Below are 21,480 nucleotides of genomic sequence, written 5' to 3' on the forward strand. Positions count from 1 at the left end.
TTAAATGTGTCTGATTAGACAAACTTTTCCAGTGTAAGAGATGAACACTGAAAAGAAAGCACAATGAGGTAAGTATGCAGAAACTCTGTCATCTGGCTGATTTGGATTCCTTACCTGATTTACAGTGGCTCCAACTGAGCCCTGCAAAACCATCTGGAGCATTTTGGCATCTGGTGGCTCTTGGTTGGTGGCTGCATTTAGTTCTTGTGTTTTTTTCTGCATATCTTCAATAGCAACTTCAATCGGGGTCAAAATAAACTAATCAAAATGGAAGAAGAGATGCCTCATGATCTGAATCACATACACAGTCAAGCTGTTCTAAAGCTGGCAATACAATCATCACTATTCCACGCCAGACACAGGACTTGTGAAAATCAGCAAAAATGTTCAATCAAAATGCCATCCGGGTAGATGCTGAGTCTGACCCAAAACCTTCTGACATGTTTTCATTTGCAGTCATAGGATCTGGATCAGAGTGTCTATTTGCATGTATTCATTATTCTAAGTTACCGACTTCACGTCTGGAATGCTTTTGCACTTCCTACAGCTATAAAGCTTCCTCGTCTCTGCACCATTTCTGAGACTGATTTAGTTCTTTGACTGTTCTGTTCTTTATCAGATGGAAGTATTGCCATAAGCACATCGCCACATGTCCTCCCGCACAGCACTACAACTGGGAGATTAAAAGAAGGATATATATTCTCCGTCCCCTTTTCTCCACAAAAAGTACACATCTTGTATCTGTCTGCCCATTCTATGCCATTTCTATTTATGAATGTAGCATGTTTGAGAAATTCAGCCTTCTCTTTTCTGCCAAGTATCAGATTTGAAAATCTTCCCATCTAGAGACACCTTCACCCCCTGACAACTGTAATCTGCCCTCAGAACCCAGTTACCTCTTCTTTTTGGATGACATTGACTCTAGTCTTGATGTAAGGGAAAGCATGCATAGTGGTTAGGATGGTGTTCCTCTTGTACTGCTCACTCAGCTCTCCTCTAGGACGCCCATCCATGGTGAAAGGTGTAGTATACATGAACCGACACAAGTTGGAATTCTTCTCAAAATACGTTACTCTGTCTTTCATCTCATATTCATCAAAATAGGGCTCCACAAAAGTAATTTGTATGTATGCCTGAGGAAAGAGGGAAGAATCATTGCAGTATTTTACACCCAGCAAGTATGGCATATATGAAGAGGAATGGCATATATGAAATATCCCATGGCTAAACACACAGCTGCAAATCCTTCAGGACTCCTGCTTCTCTCCAGAGCTGACAAAACTTATCTCCAGAAAAACAGAGTCCCAGGGTACAGCCTGAGCCCGAGGACCCGTGCCAGAACAGGGACCAGAGATCAGAACTTTAATTTTCCTTGTTCTGTGACTAGTTATCAAACTGCGCCTTCCACATATGCTTGTCTCTGAACACACAGATACAGCTGAGTTTTTCTCAGTGCCTTAATGTTCAAGTATAATGAAAGTTTTCCTCTCTTCCTGTCTCCTCTATGGTGAAGCACTCAGTTCTGTCCACTTTCCATACCTTGTTGGGATCCAGCTTGCGTTTATCTACAGGAGCAGAGTCTTTAATCACTTCCACAACATCCTCTCCAAAACACTGGCCATAAAATCCCTGAAAAGGTAAGAGAATTATCACAGAGTGTTTTTAGTATCCCCTAATATGATGCTAATTATCATCTGCGTAATAGTATCTATGCCTGTAGGAGAAAGAAGTAACTATGGCAGTTTCTGGGATCTGTACAGTAAGGATGTTTCTTCATGAACCTCAGCTGCCAACGGTTTGGCATCATCCTGACAATGCTCAGTGCGAGTTGCTAAGTAAAAAGCAGAGCCACAGCTAAAGAGATAAGATGGGAATATCCCAGCTCCAAGAAAAGCTCAGAAAAAATCAACATATAATAGATTTCTCCATAACATACATGGCCTCAAGGTAAAGAGGACCACTCTTTTCATCCTGCTGTAGAAAGGGCTGCAATAGAAAAGATATATACAAATAAAATAACCTATGTTACAAATCAGTTTATGACTGATGTTTATACAGTAGTAATACTCTTAGTACTGTTTGGGTTCTTTAGAAAGTGTAACACAACACAGGAGATCATAATGATAGAATTTTTTTTTCTTTACCTCTAATCTGTGAGAAATCTCAGGAAGTTTGGTAATTGCAGGCTCTTTATAAACAAATTCTTGTTCATCTAAATCCCCAAATTTGGATCCATAGAAACCAACACGAAAGTAAGTTCCAAACATGCGCTTTTGACCCTAATTGAGAAAAAGAAGAAAATTTTTTGTATTACTTATTCTTCCATGTCAACCTAATTTCAGTTGGATGCCTTTTGTTTGTTTTCCTCCCACAACTTATATCTATGAAAACCCACTAATCGTCCATTTTCCCGTGTTTCAGAGCCAAATTTCATTCTAATATTCATGCTGAGGTATTAAAAATATTGAAAATATAGTTATGAAGAAAAACATAGAAGTCAAATGGACATATGGCTGAAATTTAAAGCTGAGATTTAGTTTGATTATGAAACGACTTTTACAGACCAAAAGTGTTTGTCTTATTTTTTAATTCCACTGTATGCACTTCCACAAAATTTGAACTTTTTAACCATAAGTCAATAAATGAAAGTCTATAAGAATTTGAAACTGACTAAATTCAGTAGTAAAATTCTTCTGGAGAAGGAGAAGTAAAGGAGTAGTATGAGGGCTGAGAAGCCACACTTTCCTATTTCTTCCATTTTTGTAATTAAAAACACTACTTAACTGTTTTTTTTTTTTTTTAATAGATATAGCCTGCTGGAATCACGCATGCTCTTAGTTTAAATTTGACCACCTCAGCTGTTCTTCTTTCTGTAACGCAAACAATTTTAGATTCCCTTTTCTTTCTTTTTTCTTTTTTTCTTTTTGCTTCCTTTTAAGGAAGAGATAGCCTTCTCCTGATGATACATATTTCTCTGGTTCATTAGGTTTCTTTTTACTGTAGACTAACCTTCATAGGTCAGCCAAAGGAGACAGAAGGTTAGGTTGGAAAAAGGAGAACAAATCTATTAATATGTGCAGTTTTATAATCACCAGCCAGGAACAGGAAGTGCAACCCACCAGTGTGTTGCTAACAGTGCCTTGCCTTGTAGAGTACCTTATTAATAACGCTGTCGAAAGCCTTCTGTAGCTTGCTGTGTGTCAAGGTAAGCTTCCTGAAGTCTCGATGTGCTTCCAGTATGGGGATGACAATTTTGTAAACCTCATTCACAGTTTCATACAAACCACCCTTGTAGAAGAAGAAAGAAAGAAAGAAAAAAAAAACCCACAGAGGAAAAGAAATGAGTCCTAGTATGCTATAAAAAGAAACTGGATATCCACTAATGATGTGACTGAAAAGGGAGATTATGAGAGCTCTTTTTTAGCTTTCTACAAACAGTAATAGTAAATGGGTGTTTCTGAGCAGCAAATCACAAACTGGACCTAATTTGGATAGCAAGCATGTTGGACTCTCAACCCCAAACTCATATGTAAACAATTGAATTCTGTCATGCACATGGTTTCCAGTTGGAGGCCAGAACGCTTACAAACTCAGGTGAGAGGAAGGGAATCCCTTTGTCCACGTGAACGGCTTTACCAAAAGCATCTGGACAACAGAAACTCAAATGATTTCTTAAGAGATGCTGGATCATCTGCTCTTTAGCACTACAGCAATGCAATGAGCTGCTTAGAGTATCAACATCACGACTCTCCACATAGTAAGTGTAGATTATGAGGCCAGTGGTTGTACTCTGAAAGCACAGGAGTAACTCTTTCATATTTCCTAAAATGTATAGCCTAAGCAAGATCTTTTTGAAATGCGCTATACCATGGGGGGGGGGGGGGAAGGGAAAACAGAAGGTTTAGTTCATGCTTGGAACAACCACTTCCCTGTACAGGTTAGTAGCCTATGAGGGCTGCAGTCCTCGCAGCGGTGGTGGGCATGTGACTGAGCTAGACTACCCAGAAAGTGTGCTTTTCCAATTGGCTTTTTCCAATTGGCAGGACTGGGTCAGCCGGAAGATGCTGTTTTCAGTGGGGAGTTCTGTGAACCGTGCTGAGTAGTAAATCTTCCCTTTCTCATGTGCACAAAACCAAACTATGGATCTGACCCTGACTGCCACTGGCATAGCTCCTTTGTATCTGCCATTGCTTTTGGCCCTCACTCACCGTGCTGAAGAGTTCTGCTGCTTGTTCTAGGAGCCCTACCAGGCCGCTTTCTGAGAAATACCTCCCAGAACATATACCATCTTCATCTGGAGACAAAATATCATCTGAAACAGCAGACTCCTCTAACACATTGGGTGAAATGTTCTGAAATAAATCAAAGCAGAGAAATCAGAAACCTAGACCACTAGTAAAATCTGTACAGTAAAAGCCCAGGCAGATACAGTTTCAACGTATTTACATGACAGGAAGAAGAATGAAATTGTAGAAGTGCAGCCAGGGGATACACAACTAAATCCATCTAGAAGCTAATGTAACATCGTAAATCTCCACAAATGGTAGATCAGTTTTGTTACAAGAATCCTAAACTTTCTTTCTCGTCTCACTTTTAAAAGACAGATTTCTGTAGGTCACCAGCTGACCTCCCTCCGGAGTGATTTCCGTGAAGCTGCAGTTCACTGAATTTCCTATGCTGCAGTGGTCAGTAGCAGCCACATCCTTTTAGCTGCTTGTAACTCAGAGGCATAAAAATCCAAGCTGCACCTGAGACCTACTGCGAGTTTTTTGGAAGAACACTGAAGTTCTTGATTTAACTTCTGCAAGTAGGGGAGAAGTAAAATATTCTACTTAAAACTACAATAATTGAACATTGCTTCTTGTCTCAGCTTCCACATCCCAATCCAGCAGAATTTATTTAATTTCTCATTAAAGTCACCGATACTATTGTTTGTTTAAATAAAAATAAACTAGGTAGAGTTAGTCACTCTTTGAGATTCCTGGTCATTAAATAATGTCTACAATTCTTTAGGATCTATTTGGATAAATGTCATTAGATAGAGTCATCATTAGAAGTTTTAGAATACATAGAAAAATATGTAAATACACATTAATATATGTGTTCGTGCAATACGGAACTAGCACTTGTAACTTTCAAAGCAGCAGAAGTGCTAAGCTTTGATTTGCTAGTAATTATAAGGCATTAAATTAAGGTAATTGTGCCAGAAAATTTCAATGGCAATCTGCCCGAGTGAAGGATAAATGCCTGCTGGCTAGCTATCTGACTTCTGAAAGGCATCTTTATAAAACAGCAGAGGCACCGAGGTCTGTTACTATTGGCCAGATTTTGCATGAGGATTTGGCATCATACTTCACTAGCAACATAGAACTTTTCTCTATGGGTTTTGTGGATATATTCATTTCTTAGTGGGTGGAACTTTCTCTAAAGTTTCTCTCTCATTAGTGTCTAATCTTTGCATCATGTTAGCCTTACTGAAAGGGTCACTAAGCCCACAAAGCTCAGGACAGTATAATTGGGAGTTAAGAATATGTCTGAATTGCATCCAGAGAAAAATAGAGCATATTTTAGCTCATCCACGCCACTTCAGACCTACCAATCCCAATGAAGATGATGACCAACCAGAGTTAGCCTTCCTGGTATGTTCCTGGGGCAACTCATACAACCCATGTTACAGCTCAATTTCTGTTTTTCTCTTTCTGTAACAGAAGCCATTGGGGAGTGTTTTTATAGAATGATATGCAGCCCTTGATGGTCACTTTTTTTGGTAGCAATGGGAAAAGGGTCCAGAGCAGTGATTTACTTGTGAAAAGAAGCCAAGAAAATTGCAGATACCAATCTATCTGTTCTTTGGCTTTAAACCTGCAATAACTTCCTAGTCAGGAACGTATTTCCATGTTTTATAGTCCACATACTCTAGTGGGAAAGTACCTCCATGATATATTTCTGGGGCTTGCATGATCTTTTGCAAAGCATATATATCTCACCTACCGTTTGCCTTCATCTACCTTCCATATGGAAGAATTTTACAAATTACTTAAATAGTAAAGGCTAATGAGCACAAATCACCACGTATATCACCTGCAATTATTATGGACCTTAAATACCTGGTTTTCTTTACGGAAGAATAAATGCAGCAATTGGTGTAAACTCAAGACACTGGACACTGACAATCTGCAGCCCCTATTGCTATGTTAGATACAGTTAAGCTAACCTGCAGTTTAGGTTCTGGAAGCAGCACAGCTGAATCAGCTTGGTGCTAGGCCTGGACTAATAAGCCCTATGCATCAGCAGATAGACACACTCTTAAGTCCTTATCTGTGACAATATACAGTGGCTTTTAAAGTCAATCCATACGTGATTCATACTCAGTTTGAGCCCTCCTTATTTAAATATTTAAATATTTAAAGAGCATTTAGTGTAAACAGGAATTGAGCTCAAAGGGAATTTCACTGAAAGACTTTCCTACCTCCAGGGATAGTTTTAAGACTGCACAGTGGGAAACATGTGGTTTTGTCTATCCTCGTATAAGGAACAGCTATCATTCTATTGCCAATCAGTTTTCTGGATGCTATCAGAGTCACTGCAGGAGACTGAGAGCAAATGATTTAACCCTTTGCTGCCTTACTTTACTCATCTGTAAAAAGGGGATAATATTTCTCCTCATCCACATTAATGTTTATTATATGTATTTATATCAGCTTTAATTCAGCAGCTGACTGTATTTCACCAACATTAGCTCCTGTCTGAGCTGAGAAAGTTCCTTCACAGTAAAATGAAGAATTAGACATACAGGTTCAGTGAGTGAGATCTGGAATTCCAAATAAAGCCCATAGAGTTTGAGTAGTGTTAGACTCTTTTCGAAGAAAACCATCGGAACAAGATCACCAGAGGTGCTACAAAACATCAGCCTGTTTGTAAAGAATGGAAACTCCTCTCTTGAAAGGCTTTGTAAAAATGCAAAGTGTTGTTACAGTTAAATATTGTCACTGAGCAAATTGAAGTTCAAAATTACGGTGTCAGATACACAGTTGTGTAACTGGCTTTTGGTTATAAATGCATTTCATTACCACTTCTGTGGAGCAACCATCCCTTTGCCAAAAATGCATTTACACAAACATTTTCATGAAAAAGATTGGTTTGCCTAAAAGGCTTTTAAACTTAAGTTTTTGCTTGCCTAGTGCCCTAATTTCAGTTCTCTAAAATAATTAGAAACATATTAATTCACAGAAATCTGCATAATCTGAAGGAAACGAAAGAAGGAATTGTGTTAGGTTCAAATACATCAGACTACAGGCATTCAGGGTAGTCTGGGAGTAGCATGACATGTGGCAAGTGAAGACATTCACCTATATGTCTATACGTCTGTGATTCTATATCCAAGCAATGATACTATGTAACTAGTGGGGAAAAGGAGAAAATAGAAGTATTGAGTATAATTCAGAAATTAGGAAGCACACAAAATTGGTAAGGAATGAAAAATAGCAGAAGTATAAATCTATGGCCAGAAGTTTAGTCAGTGAGAAGTCAGTATACAAGTAACACAAGGGCAAAGGATTCCTAACAGTAACACTAGTCCATTACCTGATGGCTATGGTGGAATTGTCAATACTAATGGCCAGAATATTAATCCCAATGCAAAATGACAAATGATTCAATGATATTCATATTTACTATTTTGGAGGGAAAAAATAGACGGTGTGGTTATATCAAGGGATGACGAGTGTACCAGCTACTAATGTTAGCCACCTCAAAATCATCTGGACCATAAAAGATGCCCATTAACTGTTTGAATGATTTAAGCAAAGTGCTATTCAGACAGCTAATACTGAGTTTCCATATGTTTTGGAAAACTAGGCAAGTTCCAGAAGAGGATATGTGCTTTTGGGACTTCTTTTTTTTTAAAAAAAGCAAACAAGATAAACAGGTAGTGATAGGTTTACCAGTCTGACATCCTAGGCATAACAGTGGAAATACTGATACAATATTTTATTAATGAAAAAATAAAGAGCATTGTAGTTAATCTGAAACAACACCAGAATATAGAAATCTGATACTTTTAATGAAATTACAGTCTGAGAAAAGCAAGTGGCCAAACAAAAGATGTTTATACAACTTTTGAGTTAGTACTGCACAGTATTTCTACAATGCAGCAAACATTGTATGAATGAAAATTGGGCCCACGGGTCTTAGAAGAAAATCATAAATGAGGAACCATCAACATATAGGAGTATTTTCAGGGGCTAAGCCTTTTCTATTTTTTATTAATGTTTTGGAACAAACTGGTAAGTTTGCATGCGAAATTAGTTCAGGGGAGGATGACAAATACCACATGATCTGATACAGCGATATATGAACAAATATCTACATTTCAGAATACTGCTCTGACAGCAAAGAATGAAGCGCTTAGTTACAGAACATAGAAAAGAACCCCGGAAAAAAAACCCTCTGGGAAAGACCACTGTGTCACTGAATAATGAGCTCAGTATAGCCAAAAAGTACTAGTGGAGTCTTTGGAGACATGAACCAAGAGACACTTCTGAGGTTAAAGAGCTTACAGGTATTTTTACTTGACTTTGGTATGACTGCCTATAGACCAATGTGACTGGGTTATTCATCATTCAAAAGGAAGCTGACCAGAGGACAAAGGACTGAAGAACATGCCTAAAATAATGGAGCAGCTCCAGTTACCTAGCTTATCAAAAAGAAGTTATGAAAGTTATGTCTGTTAAGTTGATAACTGACAACTGTAGGAAAAAAAATATGTGATAATAGAGGGCTTTTGTTTAGCAAACGAGAATACAGTGTCCAGAAGTTGGAAACTGAACCTGGAAACAGGCAGACAGTAAAGTACAAGTTTTCATCAGTGAGCTTAATAAATCATTGGAACCACCTACCAAGACTAGCAATGTATTATCTGTTATTTTAAGTTTTCCTATCAATAAGTGCACTTCTACTATGCTTAAACCAGGAAGAAATGTTAAGTCAAAATAAACCATCCCCGTCTTCTGTTATCACAGCTACAGATCTTCCTACCTGAAAGCTGACGCTGCCCACCGGGAGGTAGCTATGATCTTCAAGCATGCTGAGGTATTCTGCTACCAGTGCTGCAGCGTGAACCAGACACATGGCTGCCTCCGTGTAGCACTTCCTCTTGGTGTGCTTTTCTGCCATGTTCTGCAGCCAGGTCAGCCGCAAGTCGGGTGACGTCTGGTATCCTTTGGCAATTCTGACAGTGCAGGACACAATAGAGGCATGAATGATTTTCTCTTCTCAGAAATAAAAAAAAGACCTTCATAATTCTCCACCTAGATTGAATGGAAGGAGATACCTCTGTCTCTAACCTGTTACTGTGTTTCACTGGGCACACAGCAAAAGAGATGAGTTGGCAGGTGTAGCCAGGATACAGGGGGCTACAAAGGGAATAAAATTGCTGATCCCAAGACTCTTATGCATTTATCAATCCCTGAATCCCATCCTTATTGAAATCCTTGCCTTCTAGCCACCCCTCAATGGCTCCATGGCAACATTTTTTATCTCATACAACCTGGGTCCTCAGACAGAGATTTGCTATGCTAAAGCAGGAATGTATAAAAATAGAACAGCTACAGGGTTTCTCCATAGCTTATTCCCAAAATGCACCATTCTTGAGCTCGCTTCACTGCAGAATTTCCTCAGTAGCAATTCCAAATGGATTCACCTGTACATGAGATCCATGAGCATCTCTGGATCTTCCTGAAATTCCCTCATTTTCACTGTATCTGACAAGATGCTGTTCAGATTACGCAGCAGCTCCTCAACCTAGAATAATACAAACATCATTATGCATTTCTCAGATGTTTGTTTTTTCCATTAGAAATCTACTGGCACCTGATAACATTACTTTCCCTTAATCTCTCTCGCCCAAGAAAATATCAGGATGCTTGATTACTACTAGTTTTGTTTTCCCAGCTTCATTTAATGCAGCAAACAGTGCTAACTGACATAGCAAATCACATTCATATGAAGCTGGATTTATTTGATCTGTTTATTTTTGAAAAGGAGGAAAAAAACCTCACAAACCAAAAATTTAAGTACTAATGTAGTTCATCTTCTAGATGAACTCTAATCTGGTATCAGAGCAGCAGATTTTGTAAGTCTTCAGTACAAGCTGCATTTCAGCAAAGTAAATAAAAATTGTCCAAAATATTTTTCATTATTACTGATGCCTTATGAATTGAGAAAGGGAGGGAAGGTCCTATGATGTTGCTTGTATGAATATAAAGAATCAAACTCCAGCCTGGAGAACTCTTACAGGGTACAGTTCCTGCTGGGTTCTAGGACAATACTGTGCCTATAGCTAAGAGATGATTCTCATCCAACACAATTTCAGTGGAGCTTCTTATAATATTTTGCTATGGAATTATGTGCTCCACTTATTCCTCACTTATTGTCACATTAGAGATAAGCCTAGGAAATAAAACTGGCTTCCTTATTTTTTATTCTCTGGAAGACTGAGATCTAGGACTTGCTCCAATGCCTTCCTATGTGAAAGCTCCTGTAATAAGCAGTGAATGCCACAGAAGATTCAACCTGAACAGGAAATGGAGTTGGCTGCATATCCACATCTTCCTCTGCATAGGCCAGGATGGTTCTCAAGGATCGTCGAAGGAATTCCTCATTAAATTCAGGAGATTTGCCAACCAAAGAAGCAAGTGACATGGTCACCTGCATCTTCACTCTTGCAAAATTCTTTCAAAAAGACAAAAAAAAAAAAAAAAAAAAAAAAAAAGAGAGAGAGAGAGAGAGAGAGAGAATTATGATTGCACTGCACCATATATACTGCTCACATGTTTCTGTTTACCAGATAAACTCAATTTCTCCTGCCGCACTAAAAGGGTTAAATTCACTGCTCAGGCAAGCGATCTCTGGTGCACCAAAGTCAGTCCAGTTCTACCTGGTTGAGTCAAAAGTCCTCAGTTCTGACACGTCCATGCGTTATGGCAAGAATGTGCATTGGAATACATATGCTTGAACGAGAGCAGGGGAAGTCAGAATTCCCCCTCTTTCACAGACCAGTTGGTTTGTAGGAGGAAGCAGGACTGGGAAAATATTCTGGAAACAAGTCTGTGAACCATAAGGCCTCAGAGGGCTTCACCTGGACTGATGCACCATGTCTTGCTAATGACTGCATCTCGAGGCAAATTCTCCTCCTGAAAAGCCAGCACTATAACATATTCAAGGTTTTTAAAGTAACAACCTGGGGAAAAATGATCAGATACTCTCCAAAATGCATGTTAGCATCCTTACATGCTAGGACATTTTGACTCTACACGCGTAACATACATGCTTAGCTCCATCTGTGTGGGCAGAACCAGAGTCTAGTTTACAGTTCTTTGAGACCAAATGCCGGATGAAAAATAGCACAATGATACTAATACACTGCAGTTGTACTGAGGCGTCAATTGCACCAGAATAGAACTGGTCTGTACGGCGCGTAAAGTTTAAGCAATTCTGATACAGAACTGAAAAAAAAAAATAGGAGACAAATGAGGATTTGCTTATGCAGTGTATAGTCCTTACTCTCAGAGCTCTAACACTGTTTCATTTAAAGATGCATTTACAGATGTTGCAGAAAAGTGTTACATTCTCCTGAACAAAATAGGGCATTAACACAGCTCTGCCCCTATGCTTTTGACACTTCTTCAGGTTCAAATGTGCAAAACAGCACAGTACTCGATATATTGCTTTATCTGCTGAAGTTTTCTGCTTCTTTACTGCACTTTCCACTTCAGCTTCAATTCTTCACAAAAAAGGTGGCACAAAGTACATTGCTATTTGCAGTATCTTACACTGCTAGAGCTGAAGCTGTATCTCATGAGGAGATAAAGGGTGGCACAGGCTTGAGTTCGTGTAATATCTATGCTGCTGCTGCAGTGATGAAGGACTCTTTGACACATGTCAGCACACTGTTCCACCTCCTCTTCAAACAGAAAATCTCCAAACTAAGAGAGACAGAGAATATATCATTCATTATTGTCATTTCTGGCATTAAAATATTATGAGCTTAGTGCATAAAACCCCCTGATTCAGACAAAGGTTAAAATTTATTAAAACTTCATTTTACATTCTTTTGATTTGTACTTCTGATTCTTATGCCTCTTCAGATTCCATTTTCAAGCTTTTCTAGAGAAGTATGGTTTTAAAATAGCCTTTATTTTTATTTATTTTATTTTGTTTAAAGACAAAAAGAGAGAGAAATTTCTTGAAGTCCCAAGGATCCAGCAGCTTTCAAAAACATCAAATATTGCAAAATTCTTACAAGTATGAAAAAACCTGCTATCATCTCCAGAGTATATGATGGCTGATGATACATGCAAATACATCCCTAAGCAAAGAGAAAAATTACTAGTTTTCCAAATTAATGTCCTACTCCTCACTTGCCCTCCAGCATGTTCTTCCTTCAACAGTGTACCATCAAACTTCCACAGCCAGCTTGCATGTCAGATCCTCTTCTAAAATGTTTCTACAATATATTTAGCAGACAATAAACCTGGAGGGCAAGATACCTCCAAGTTCCCAAGGAACTGCTACTGTAAATATCACTGATGCACTGGTACTGTATGTACATAGATAGGACTGATAAAGGTGTGTGAGCAGAACACAGGATATTATTTTTCATTTGCAGGCCCATTTCCCACCCGCAACCTTTCTTCACTTCATTATCTCACTGTTGCATGTCTAATTCATATGACGTACCTTTTGGCATAGGGATCTATTGTTTTTTTATTTGTTTGCAAAATAACATTTATATACCTATGTTGTAACAGAAGTAATCTGAATGATTGCTTCGTAAAATATAGAACTGAGTCAGCTTAACTAGAATGTCTATTTCAAAAATAATAATGATTGCTTCACAAAACACGTGATTTAATTGAAAGTTTGCTTTCAAAGATAAACTACAATGAGAACACAGCTAGGAATTTCATAACTACTCAGATATCTACCCTGTAATGAGGCTTTGTCAGCCAATCCAAATTTAACTTCAGGCAGGCATTAACTGGACAGCAGCAGATTGTTTGTTATTTGCATTTTAGAATAATTTAGGGGAAAAATATGTCATGGATTTTTCCATCTGCCTTATAAGTGGAAATACTCTTCTTAGTAGGAGATTGACTCTGCCTGATTTCAGAGAGTCCTCATGAAGCAACTAACCATTTATGACCTATACTCTAAAAATGTTGGGTCAAATTCTATTGTCATATATATTTTGAAAATAATTTTTTTGAGATACATAAATGAAAGTGAGATTAGTATGAGGTTTAGTTCTCATATAGAACAAAGATAATATTTGTCAACTTCTTAGAAATTTTTTAGAATTTTAGAATCTATCTTGGAATTAGAAACCTAGTCTTAGAGGTCTCTGGTTTTAGAGGAGTTAGTTTTGATAATCCCACCACCTGACCAATTAGAAACTGGTTCTGACTACATAATAACATAAATTTGACTCTAAGGCAACTGTCTGATTCATGATGTTGACATTACTAAAAATTAAAATTGGAATGCAATTTAAATACATTTTGGGTAGTCTTTCTTTTTACTTTTTTAATAGCAAAGTCTTAGGTTTAGGAATAACCACAAAGTTATTCTGATTCAGTCACTCCATTTTGTATTGTTGACAGAAGAGCCCTACAATAATGGCAGAAAGTCCCTGAACAATCATGAATATTCCTATTTATAGACAGTAGTATTTACATATGCTAAACATATTTAAGAATGCCACAGCACAGCTGTTAAGTGGATGGACACAGCTCTACTCTGGTAGCTTGACTGGAAGCATGAAAACAAAAGTGTATCAACAGCATACCTTAGCAATGAGGGCTCTTAGGGTACCAAAGCAATGAGTCAGGTAAGTTGTGCTCTGATCACAGCCAAGAGAGTTTACCAGGACCTTCAAAACTCCTCCCAAAAGATTGTCTCTGCACTCTGCTGCAAAGCTTGCCTACACATGGAGGAGAAAACCAAGAAGAATTGCATGAGGCAGTTCAGCGCTGGCAAATGGGAACCAGAGTTCTTCTCTACCACCTGCAAGAATCTCACAAGTCCAAATAACACGAAGTTGGATACACACATTTTTTTTGTTAGCATCTGCTACTGAGAAAATTCAAATCACTTCTGTCAAGATCAGGAAGATAGAGAGGAAAATGTTCAACTCAGTATCAAAAGACCCTCCAATGTATTTTTAGCTCAGCCACCTTCAGCAGTCACTCCTGAAGCTTGGCCTATCTTCTGGCCACCATTTCATGTGCCTTGGATCAGGAAGTGACTCTATGGCAGGCAAGCACCTGTCTTCTCTGTTCCCTCATAGTCTGATTTTTTGGACATATGGGTCAGATGCTCAAACCTGCAACCTGGGCAGCAGGGAAACTGAGAGCAATGAGAGGTACTATGCAAAAATGTGCCCAGTAACATGAGAATCTAGTAGCTAAAAGCTTTTCTAGTAGCAGGTTTCCAAAAGCAAAATTTTCCCTCATTATATATGAATAGGTATGCTGCTCCAAGAGCAGTACTCCCATACCTGTGAATTTGGAGTCTCCTTCCTAAACCAGGAGGCCATGTCTTGGTCTGGTCAAATATTCTAGTTCCACTGCCAACAATGGCCCTGTGAAATTTTGCTGCACTTGACTGCTAGAAGTTAAGGTATAGGTCCTTCACACTGCTCTATGGAAGCACATCTGTCTCTGAAAGGGCTCCACGAAAGTGAAATAGTCTTTCCTGTACTGAGCATTCTGAGAGAGTCAAGGTTAAATCCTGATTTTTTTTACAGGATCATGCAGAGTATTATCTAAGGCAATCCAGCAGGCCAGTTCCAAACTACTAATACCTTCATATATATTCCCAACCTAAATAAAGCTTTTGCCCCCCTATCCTCTCTAAAGTTCAGTTTCATAGGAAGACAGTTGAAATGGTTTTCTGCAACACCTACTGAAGCCAAAGGAGTGAATTTTTCCTTTATTTACACTGGTGCAAAGATGGGATTTGTAGCAACAGGATAAGACAGGCAACATTTCGTCTTCAGATTCCTTTTCCCTCATACCTTATGCTTCTCTCTTCAAGATTATACAAGTTTACAGAAGATGTTTAATTAAAACAATTTATACTGCCTAGGAAACAAAAGGAGAAATGAATCTTTCTTCCACTTGCTTCTGGAGCTGCTGGGACTGGTAGAAAGCAAGCTCTGCAGTTTCTCACCTGGATGATATTCTCTTGTATATCGAGAATGATCAGATTAGCTTCAGTTGCCAAGTTTCCGCTGATCAGAGCTTCTTGATCTAGCTCAGCTTTTGTCCTGCAAAAAGACGCTCTAATTAAAGCATATAGTGAGTACCACAGGAGCTAGATGACCTACTAAACAAAGGCAACAAAGGCAAAATACAAAAGATAGCATTCTGAATAACGCCATAGAGTCAAAGAATGAAAACAGTCTTCACGGGCGTTTAAGAACTTGAAGGTCAAACAAGGAGGGCTGTCACAAATTCCAAAGGGGATGCCTGACAACTAGACCTCTAGTAGTTCAAATAGATAGGGTAGTTCAAATAGATGCTGCTGCTTGCACAATAGCCATCTATGAAACAATTCCTTCACCCTCAATACCAGTTCTGAAATTAATGCGTTGCCTGCAACACAACACCAAAACCCAGAATAGAAGCAACTTTTCTAACGCTTCCAGAGAAAAATACAGTAAATTAGTAGGCTTTTGAAAAGGAGAAATTGTTTCAATGCCCTAGCAGCAGTACTTAATGTACAGTTCAATAGTCTGAGCTTAAGGAACAGTTTCTAACAAAAATGTATTTTCAGTGATCCCTCCTAAGTCAGAAACAAAAAGAAGAGGATTTGTTCTTTTCCTTAAACTGCCCAGAAAAGGGCTCCTGCATAGCTAGAAGCTGCTTTCTGAGACTTTAGATTAGAGCTGTTCTGACTCAGGCCACAGGTCCAAAGGTGCATTTCTACCCTTCAGCTTCAGGAACGTTCTCTCAATCAGGTTTCTGAGTCAGCTCAAATTCTGTAATTCTTCTGCTACATTTGCTTACATTTCCTACCCAGCCAGGTGAGAGTTTCACCCAAAAGGAAATCCATAAAAGTAATGAGGCATCCTTTACAGACAGCCAGATAATTTTACAGAGCACTAGGAAAGGAAATCAGGACAGTCATATGGTGATTAATTACAATTATTCAAAGTAATGAAGAACAGAAGGTCCTACCAAAAGGTCAATGCTATAATCAAGCCAGGAATTACCAAATATGTGTGAATGAGAACTGCACAAATTAAGCAAACAGCATAACCCTTTGAACAATTTCCAGCAACCACTCAGCCTTGCACATTAACCATGCTGATTAGATCCTCTCCAACACGATTCTTAGCTTATAACTGTGACAACGGTTACAAGGAGAAGCAGGCTGAATGAGGCTGAAGAACATGCATATGCAAATTTGCTGTGCCATGTATTAATCTTCAAACACCTTGCTCATGGGACATACACTGATAGGATCCACAAAGGATGAGGGCAAAGTGTTTGGATACCACAGTGGTATCACAAGGGAGAACAGAGAGGCCTCGACAACATGCAGAGTTGTACTCATTTATCCGAAAGTTATATTTCAAGTGGTTTAACTGAACTGCAAGGAGATGCTGTAGAGCTGTTGCTTGATGACTGGCTTACTCTGACTTCATTTAAATCGGTTGAGAGGAAGCAAACAGGGCTTTCAAGGCAAAATAAGAACATTCACACAGGATCTGCATTGTCTTCCAAACAGGTACACAGCAGGCACAGGGATTATCTTTACAAATTCATATAGATTCCAAAATAATAATCTGTATGTTCCAAAGATGCCGTGTGGCAACAACATAGTTGCCTAGCAGAGCACGATCCACTCATGCAAAAATCAGAATAAAGCCAGTGCTCTGCATTCAGTTTAAAATATGGTGAAGGACATCACTGGTGCTCACAACAGTTCTACTGGCAAGAGGCCACGCAGTAGCCCTTTTAGATAATCAAAATTCAAGCATATGGAAAAATGGCACATCTCCTTTAGGGAAAAACAACAAATTCTTTACTTACAGAAACTTGGCACATACCATATAAAAATACTACTAGTAAACACAAATGTTTCCCAAAAATGTAGCTTTCTGTAAATCTGGACATCGATTTGTCTACTACCATATAGAGCTGATAAGGTGAAATATACTGATATACTATTAGTGAGGCAAAACTTATATCACAATATTGTACATAGCGGGAACCATGGGAACACCAAAATAAATGTCATATCAGGCCTCAGCAGAGTATTTGATATGACATCTATCAATGACTACTGTTTCCTATTTTGATAATCAAATGGAAAAGTGTGTAGATAACCATTTAAATATCTCATTCAACTATTTATGACCTCTTTATTGCATCATAGCAACAGTGAGATCCTTCTGCCACACAAACATTTTTTATTTATTTCCGCTTTGACAGAAGAAGAAAAGGATTCAAACTGCTGATTTCATAATAAAACCATCCCAGAAGAAAGAGGAAAACATATTAAAAACCACAAACAGCTTGGTTCTAATGAAGGCGACATATATTTATTCACTGACTTACTTATCTTGTCTCTCATTTGCCTGTCGCCAGTGAGTCTGCTCTTTTCTCCATCGCAGGTTTTCATTTAGCCCCACTGATCTGTCATTCCCTAGAAGTGCAACACATATCAGTAAGATTAAAGCAAAGGGGGAACATCTGAAGTCTGACAGCTCCTCCAAAGAGGGAGCCACATTTCTGTAGCAGCCTGTCAAAACTCAAACCATTGACACGATGGCCTTGTGGCTCTAGTCAAAGGACAGGGCCCCATCATTTTTTCGCTTAGGACTATTAAAACATTAGCTTGGTTATAGATGTATTCAAAGATCAAAAAAAAAAAAAAAAACAAGTAAATCCCTTTATTAAATAAAAAAGACTGTTTTGCTATCAGCAGTTTGTTCTTACTGATAGTTTTGACAGGATTAGACACTTACACAATTGGCTTTTGATTAGACACTAACACAATTCATTAGAACGTCTTAAAATGTCTTAGCTGGCCTCATACTTTTCAGCTGAGAAGAGCTCAGTCCTAACTACAGCACGGGTAAAGTCTAATGATATTTTTATTCATCACAAATCCAAAAAAAGGATCTGCAACAGAAGGACAGGGACAAAAATAAAAGGTTAAGAATGGGCAGTGTGCATAAAAGGCAACAAAGACATTTATATCTATAACCTCTTGAAATCCTCTCAAAAGTCATGGGAAAGAGTGGGAGGAAGTACCAGCTGGTATTCTGCAGCGTTTCATCATTTCTCCTCTGGCTCCTTCACCTCTCAGTAAAGCCTCTTCTAATCGGGCCTTAACATCTCTTGACTTCTGGAGTGCTTGAGTGCTAACTTTATCTGAGCTTTGTTTGCCCTGAAAGTAAAGTCAAAAAGTGATTAGCACCAGTGCCTCCATCTTTGAACGTGAACCCAAATTATATCAACAGACCAGACACGACGATAAAGATCTGGACAGCAGGCAAGAAGCAGTGAATATGACTGACTAGTGTAAAAAGATTAATTAAAGGTTGCAGATGCAGAAAGAAGCAATACATGTACTGCTAATAAACACCAAGATGTAGCTCAGTGCTTCAGAGAGAGAAACTGAAGCACGAAGAGGAAGTTGTTTGATCTATTTCAGAAGGCTGTGTCAGAGAGTCCTGATGCTCAGGCACAAATCTTAACCAAAGGATCACCTACCACCACCTCACTCTGAAAGTGGTAGAGTGTGAACAGAACAACTCCAGAGCTGACAGCAGCAACTGTTTATCTCCCTTCGTGGGTGGAAAATATTGGTAAATTAGACATGTCTATAGATTCGTAGAACACCTGAAATAGTTATTCCTACAACATCTAAAACAAAGTGTTCCTCAAATTTCTAGGAAAAGGAAAAATAGTACAGCAATTTAAAAGCAACTTCATGGGACTTCTGCAAAGGTTTTGGCTCCATTTTGCTTGAAGGGTAGAGTCAGTTACTTTATCTGAATTAATTTGTCTGCTTGTAGCATAGATTAGAAAAGAGCTAATTTAATTCTTGCCAATCACAGATTTCCCTAGGACAGTCAGAGAGAAAGAATAAAAAGAAATTAGTGCAACAAAATCAGGCCATATTTCATGTACCTTGTACTCAAAGCATGAGACACAGAGGAAGAGGAGGTCTAAAATCCTGTTCAGTTGCATGGATGGAAGGTCTGCAATCCATTTTTGTATGAGGTTCTGATCAGCGTTTTTCATGATCCAGAGGAAACAGATCAAAAGGTTGCGAGTAGTATCAGGACCTAATGTAGTATTCTGTCTATAGGGCTAGGAGCAGATAAGGAAAATGTCAGTTGAAAGAAGAAAAAGAGGAGAAAGGCTATTCAAATCAAGAAGCATTATTTAAATTTCGGTGTAGTCAAATCTCAGGATTGGACTTAAGTTCTAGATTATACTGATCATTATTTTTTGAAAATTATGTCTGTGCAATTAGTAACAGCAAGGCCAGTCGCATGCAAGTGAAAAGAGAGGAAGCAGCACAGAAGTATTGCTGGCCAGATGTACATGCATAAATTTCCTCAGAAATTCCTTAGAAATTAATGTAGAGAAAGATTCTGTAGCTATACAGTTGTGTCAGTGAAATACATTGAAGATAAAAACAACTATAAAGAAAGAAATGGAGGAAAAAGGGGGATCCTAAGTCATGAATCCATGGATTCAGGTGACCCCAGAACTGGGAGGCAGTGGAGGAATGAGTGTCATTTGATGATCCAGAAATGAGACTACATTGGGTGTAGAAATGGAGATAGGCACATGGGAGAAAACATGGAACCACTCTTGATGAAGGAGAAGTTAAATAACTGGAAGCGAAGAGTAGGAGACAACACCAGGAATATAAAGCACTCTTTTAGGGACTGGAGGAAATGAGAAAGTAATTTCTTGTGACCCTAGCTGTTAGCCAGAAGAGAAGATAATAAGTACAAAACACTGAAAGACAAAAGCAGACACAAACAAGGAGACTCGCAAAGCCCTAGACATACCAGGGACATCAGAGATATTCCAGAACTCCTTAGGTTGAACTGGTTCCCTGCAATGGCAAGGGCCACATTTTGATTGATCGCACCTGCAGACTCTTGTTCTTCTTCTGGATTGCCAGTACGCCCCTTTCCACCTCGGGCATCTGAAACTAGATTTGAAATAGCTCAGTGGGACTGTGGGGAAAAACACAGTCGTTGATGTTATACTTTCACATTTCATAGTCCTCCATTCTGTTATCAGGTAGAACAACTGGTGTGTCCATCTCTGAGCCTGTTGGTCTGTCTAATGCATCAAGGAGCAAAAGAGGCACAGCATTAACAGGACACTTTGCAGCTATGTGAAAAGACTTCCAAATTATTCAAATAAATGTGGGAAAAGAAGATGAGTCCAATAAGCTCTAGATTTTTCAGAAAAGCTAGTTTAAAAGCAAAGGCAGGAGAAAACGTGAGGCTGGCTCTAAAGTTCAATGTTTCATCAGCTCAGACGGAGCCATCCTGTTCCATCCCAGGCAAAAAGATCAGCATCAAAGCCATGCACTGGCTTGGGGATATTCAGCAAGGTATATCAGTCTGCTAATGGCTCACAGCACCGGTATTGCCTGGTGGTTTAAAGGACAAGTTTAATTTCAAGCATCTGACCGCTTCTATTCCCCACTAGTTCTTAACATCATCCTCAGCAAATAAATGCATTTATAGCTAAGCATTATAAAAATCTCCTGAGTGTCGGCTTTGTGATTTAGAAGACCTGGTTTTCAGAGAAGGTGAGTGACCACCCAAACTCAGCATGTTCAGAAGTAAGTCAGCAGCATCTCATGATAGACATTCAGAAAGAAAGACACTCTAAAAGCTAGTCATACTGGTACACTTAGGTCTCCTCACTCTCTCTCATTTTCATCTGTGGTATAAGAATAACACTTGGCTTAGAGGAGCGTGGTGCAATCTGATTAGTCAATGTGCAATAAATGCTTTTATGCTCTGAAAATGGTACTGTGAAATGCCCTCTGGTACTGTGAGGGCTAAATACATTCACAGCATTTTGTTCAGACATCTATATGTAAAACATTTTCAGAACTAGTGATTGAAGTATATTCTTCAAAGTTTATATCATTCTTGTATAGCCTTTAATTTCTTTATGAGAGTAAAGGGTAGGTTTCAAAGTAGCAGAGATCTGCTATCTCACAAAAAAACACCAGATTCCTGCTTTCTCCAGTTTCATAAGAACATATGCAAGGAAATAGCTTAGATAATAATGTTTTAAAAAGCTTAGAGATTCTGGCCAAAATTTATAGCTATAAAAGTTAAGAAAAATATATTTTGTGTATGATGATTACATTTGCCTGAGATTAATTTAAGAATCTGAAGAGTAATAGAAAAAGGTG

General features: G+C 38.6%; 1 protein-coding gene across 1 annotated transcript in view; it reads right to left on the minus strand.

The window, feature by feature from the left end:
- DOCK8 (dedicator of cytokinesis 8) overlaps window positions 1–21,480 on the minus strand; it is an 88,266-nt gene that overhangs the window by 3,908 nt on the left and 62,878 nt on the right. Inside the window, exons 30-45 of the mRNA XM_062600643.1 lie at window positions 20,105–20,250; window positions 19,209–19,391; window positions 18,327–18,462; window positions 17,628–17,715; window positions 15,232–15,328; window positions 13,847–13,981; window positions 11,832–11,984; window positions 10,573–10,731; window positions 9,701–9,801; window positions 9,037–9,229; window positions 4,209–4,352; window positions 3,157–3,288; window positions 2,145–2,279; window positions 1,540–1,629; window positions 897–1,133; window positions 115–258 (exon numbers count right to left, since the gene is read on the minus strand). Of these exons, the coding sequence (XP_062456627.1) occupies window positions 115–258; window positions 897–1,133; window positions 1,540–1,629; window positions 2,145–2,279; window positions 3,157–3,288; window positions 4,209–4,352; window positions 9,037–9,229; window positions 9,701–9,801; window positions 10,573–10,731; window positions 11,832–11,984; window positions 13,847–13,981; window positions 15,232–15,328; window positions 17,628–17,715; window positions 18,327–18,462; window positions 19,209–19,391; window positions 20,105–20,250 (2,273 nt within the window). The remainder of the gene's footprint in view (window positions 1–114; window positions 259–896; window positions 1,134–1,539; window positions 1,630–2,144; window positions 2,280–3,156; window positions 3,289–4,208; window positions 4,353–9,036; window positions 9,230–9,700; window positions 9,802–10,572; window positions 10,732–11,831; window positions 11,985–13,846; window positions 13,982–15,231; window positions 15,329–17,627; window positions 17,716–18,326; window positions 18,463–19,208; window positions 19,392–20,104; window positions 20,251–21,480) is intronic.

The sequence above is a fragment of the Rhea pennata genome, chromosome Z, assembly GCF_028389875.1.
Source record: "Rhea pennata isolate bPtePen1 chromosome Z, bPtePen1.pri, whole genome shotgun sequence".
Lineage (NCBI taxonomy): Eukaryota > Metazoa > Chordata > Aves > Rheiformes > Rheidae > Rhea > Rhea pennata.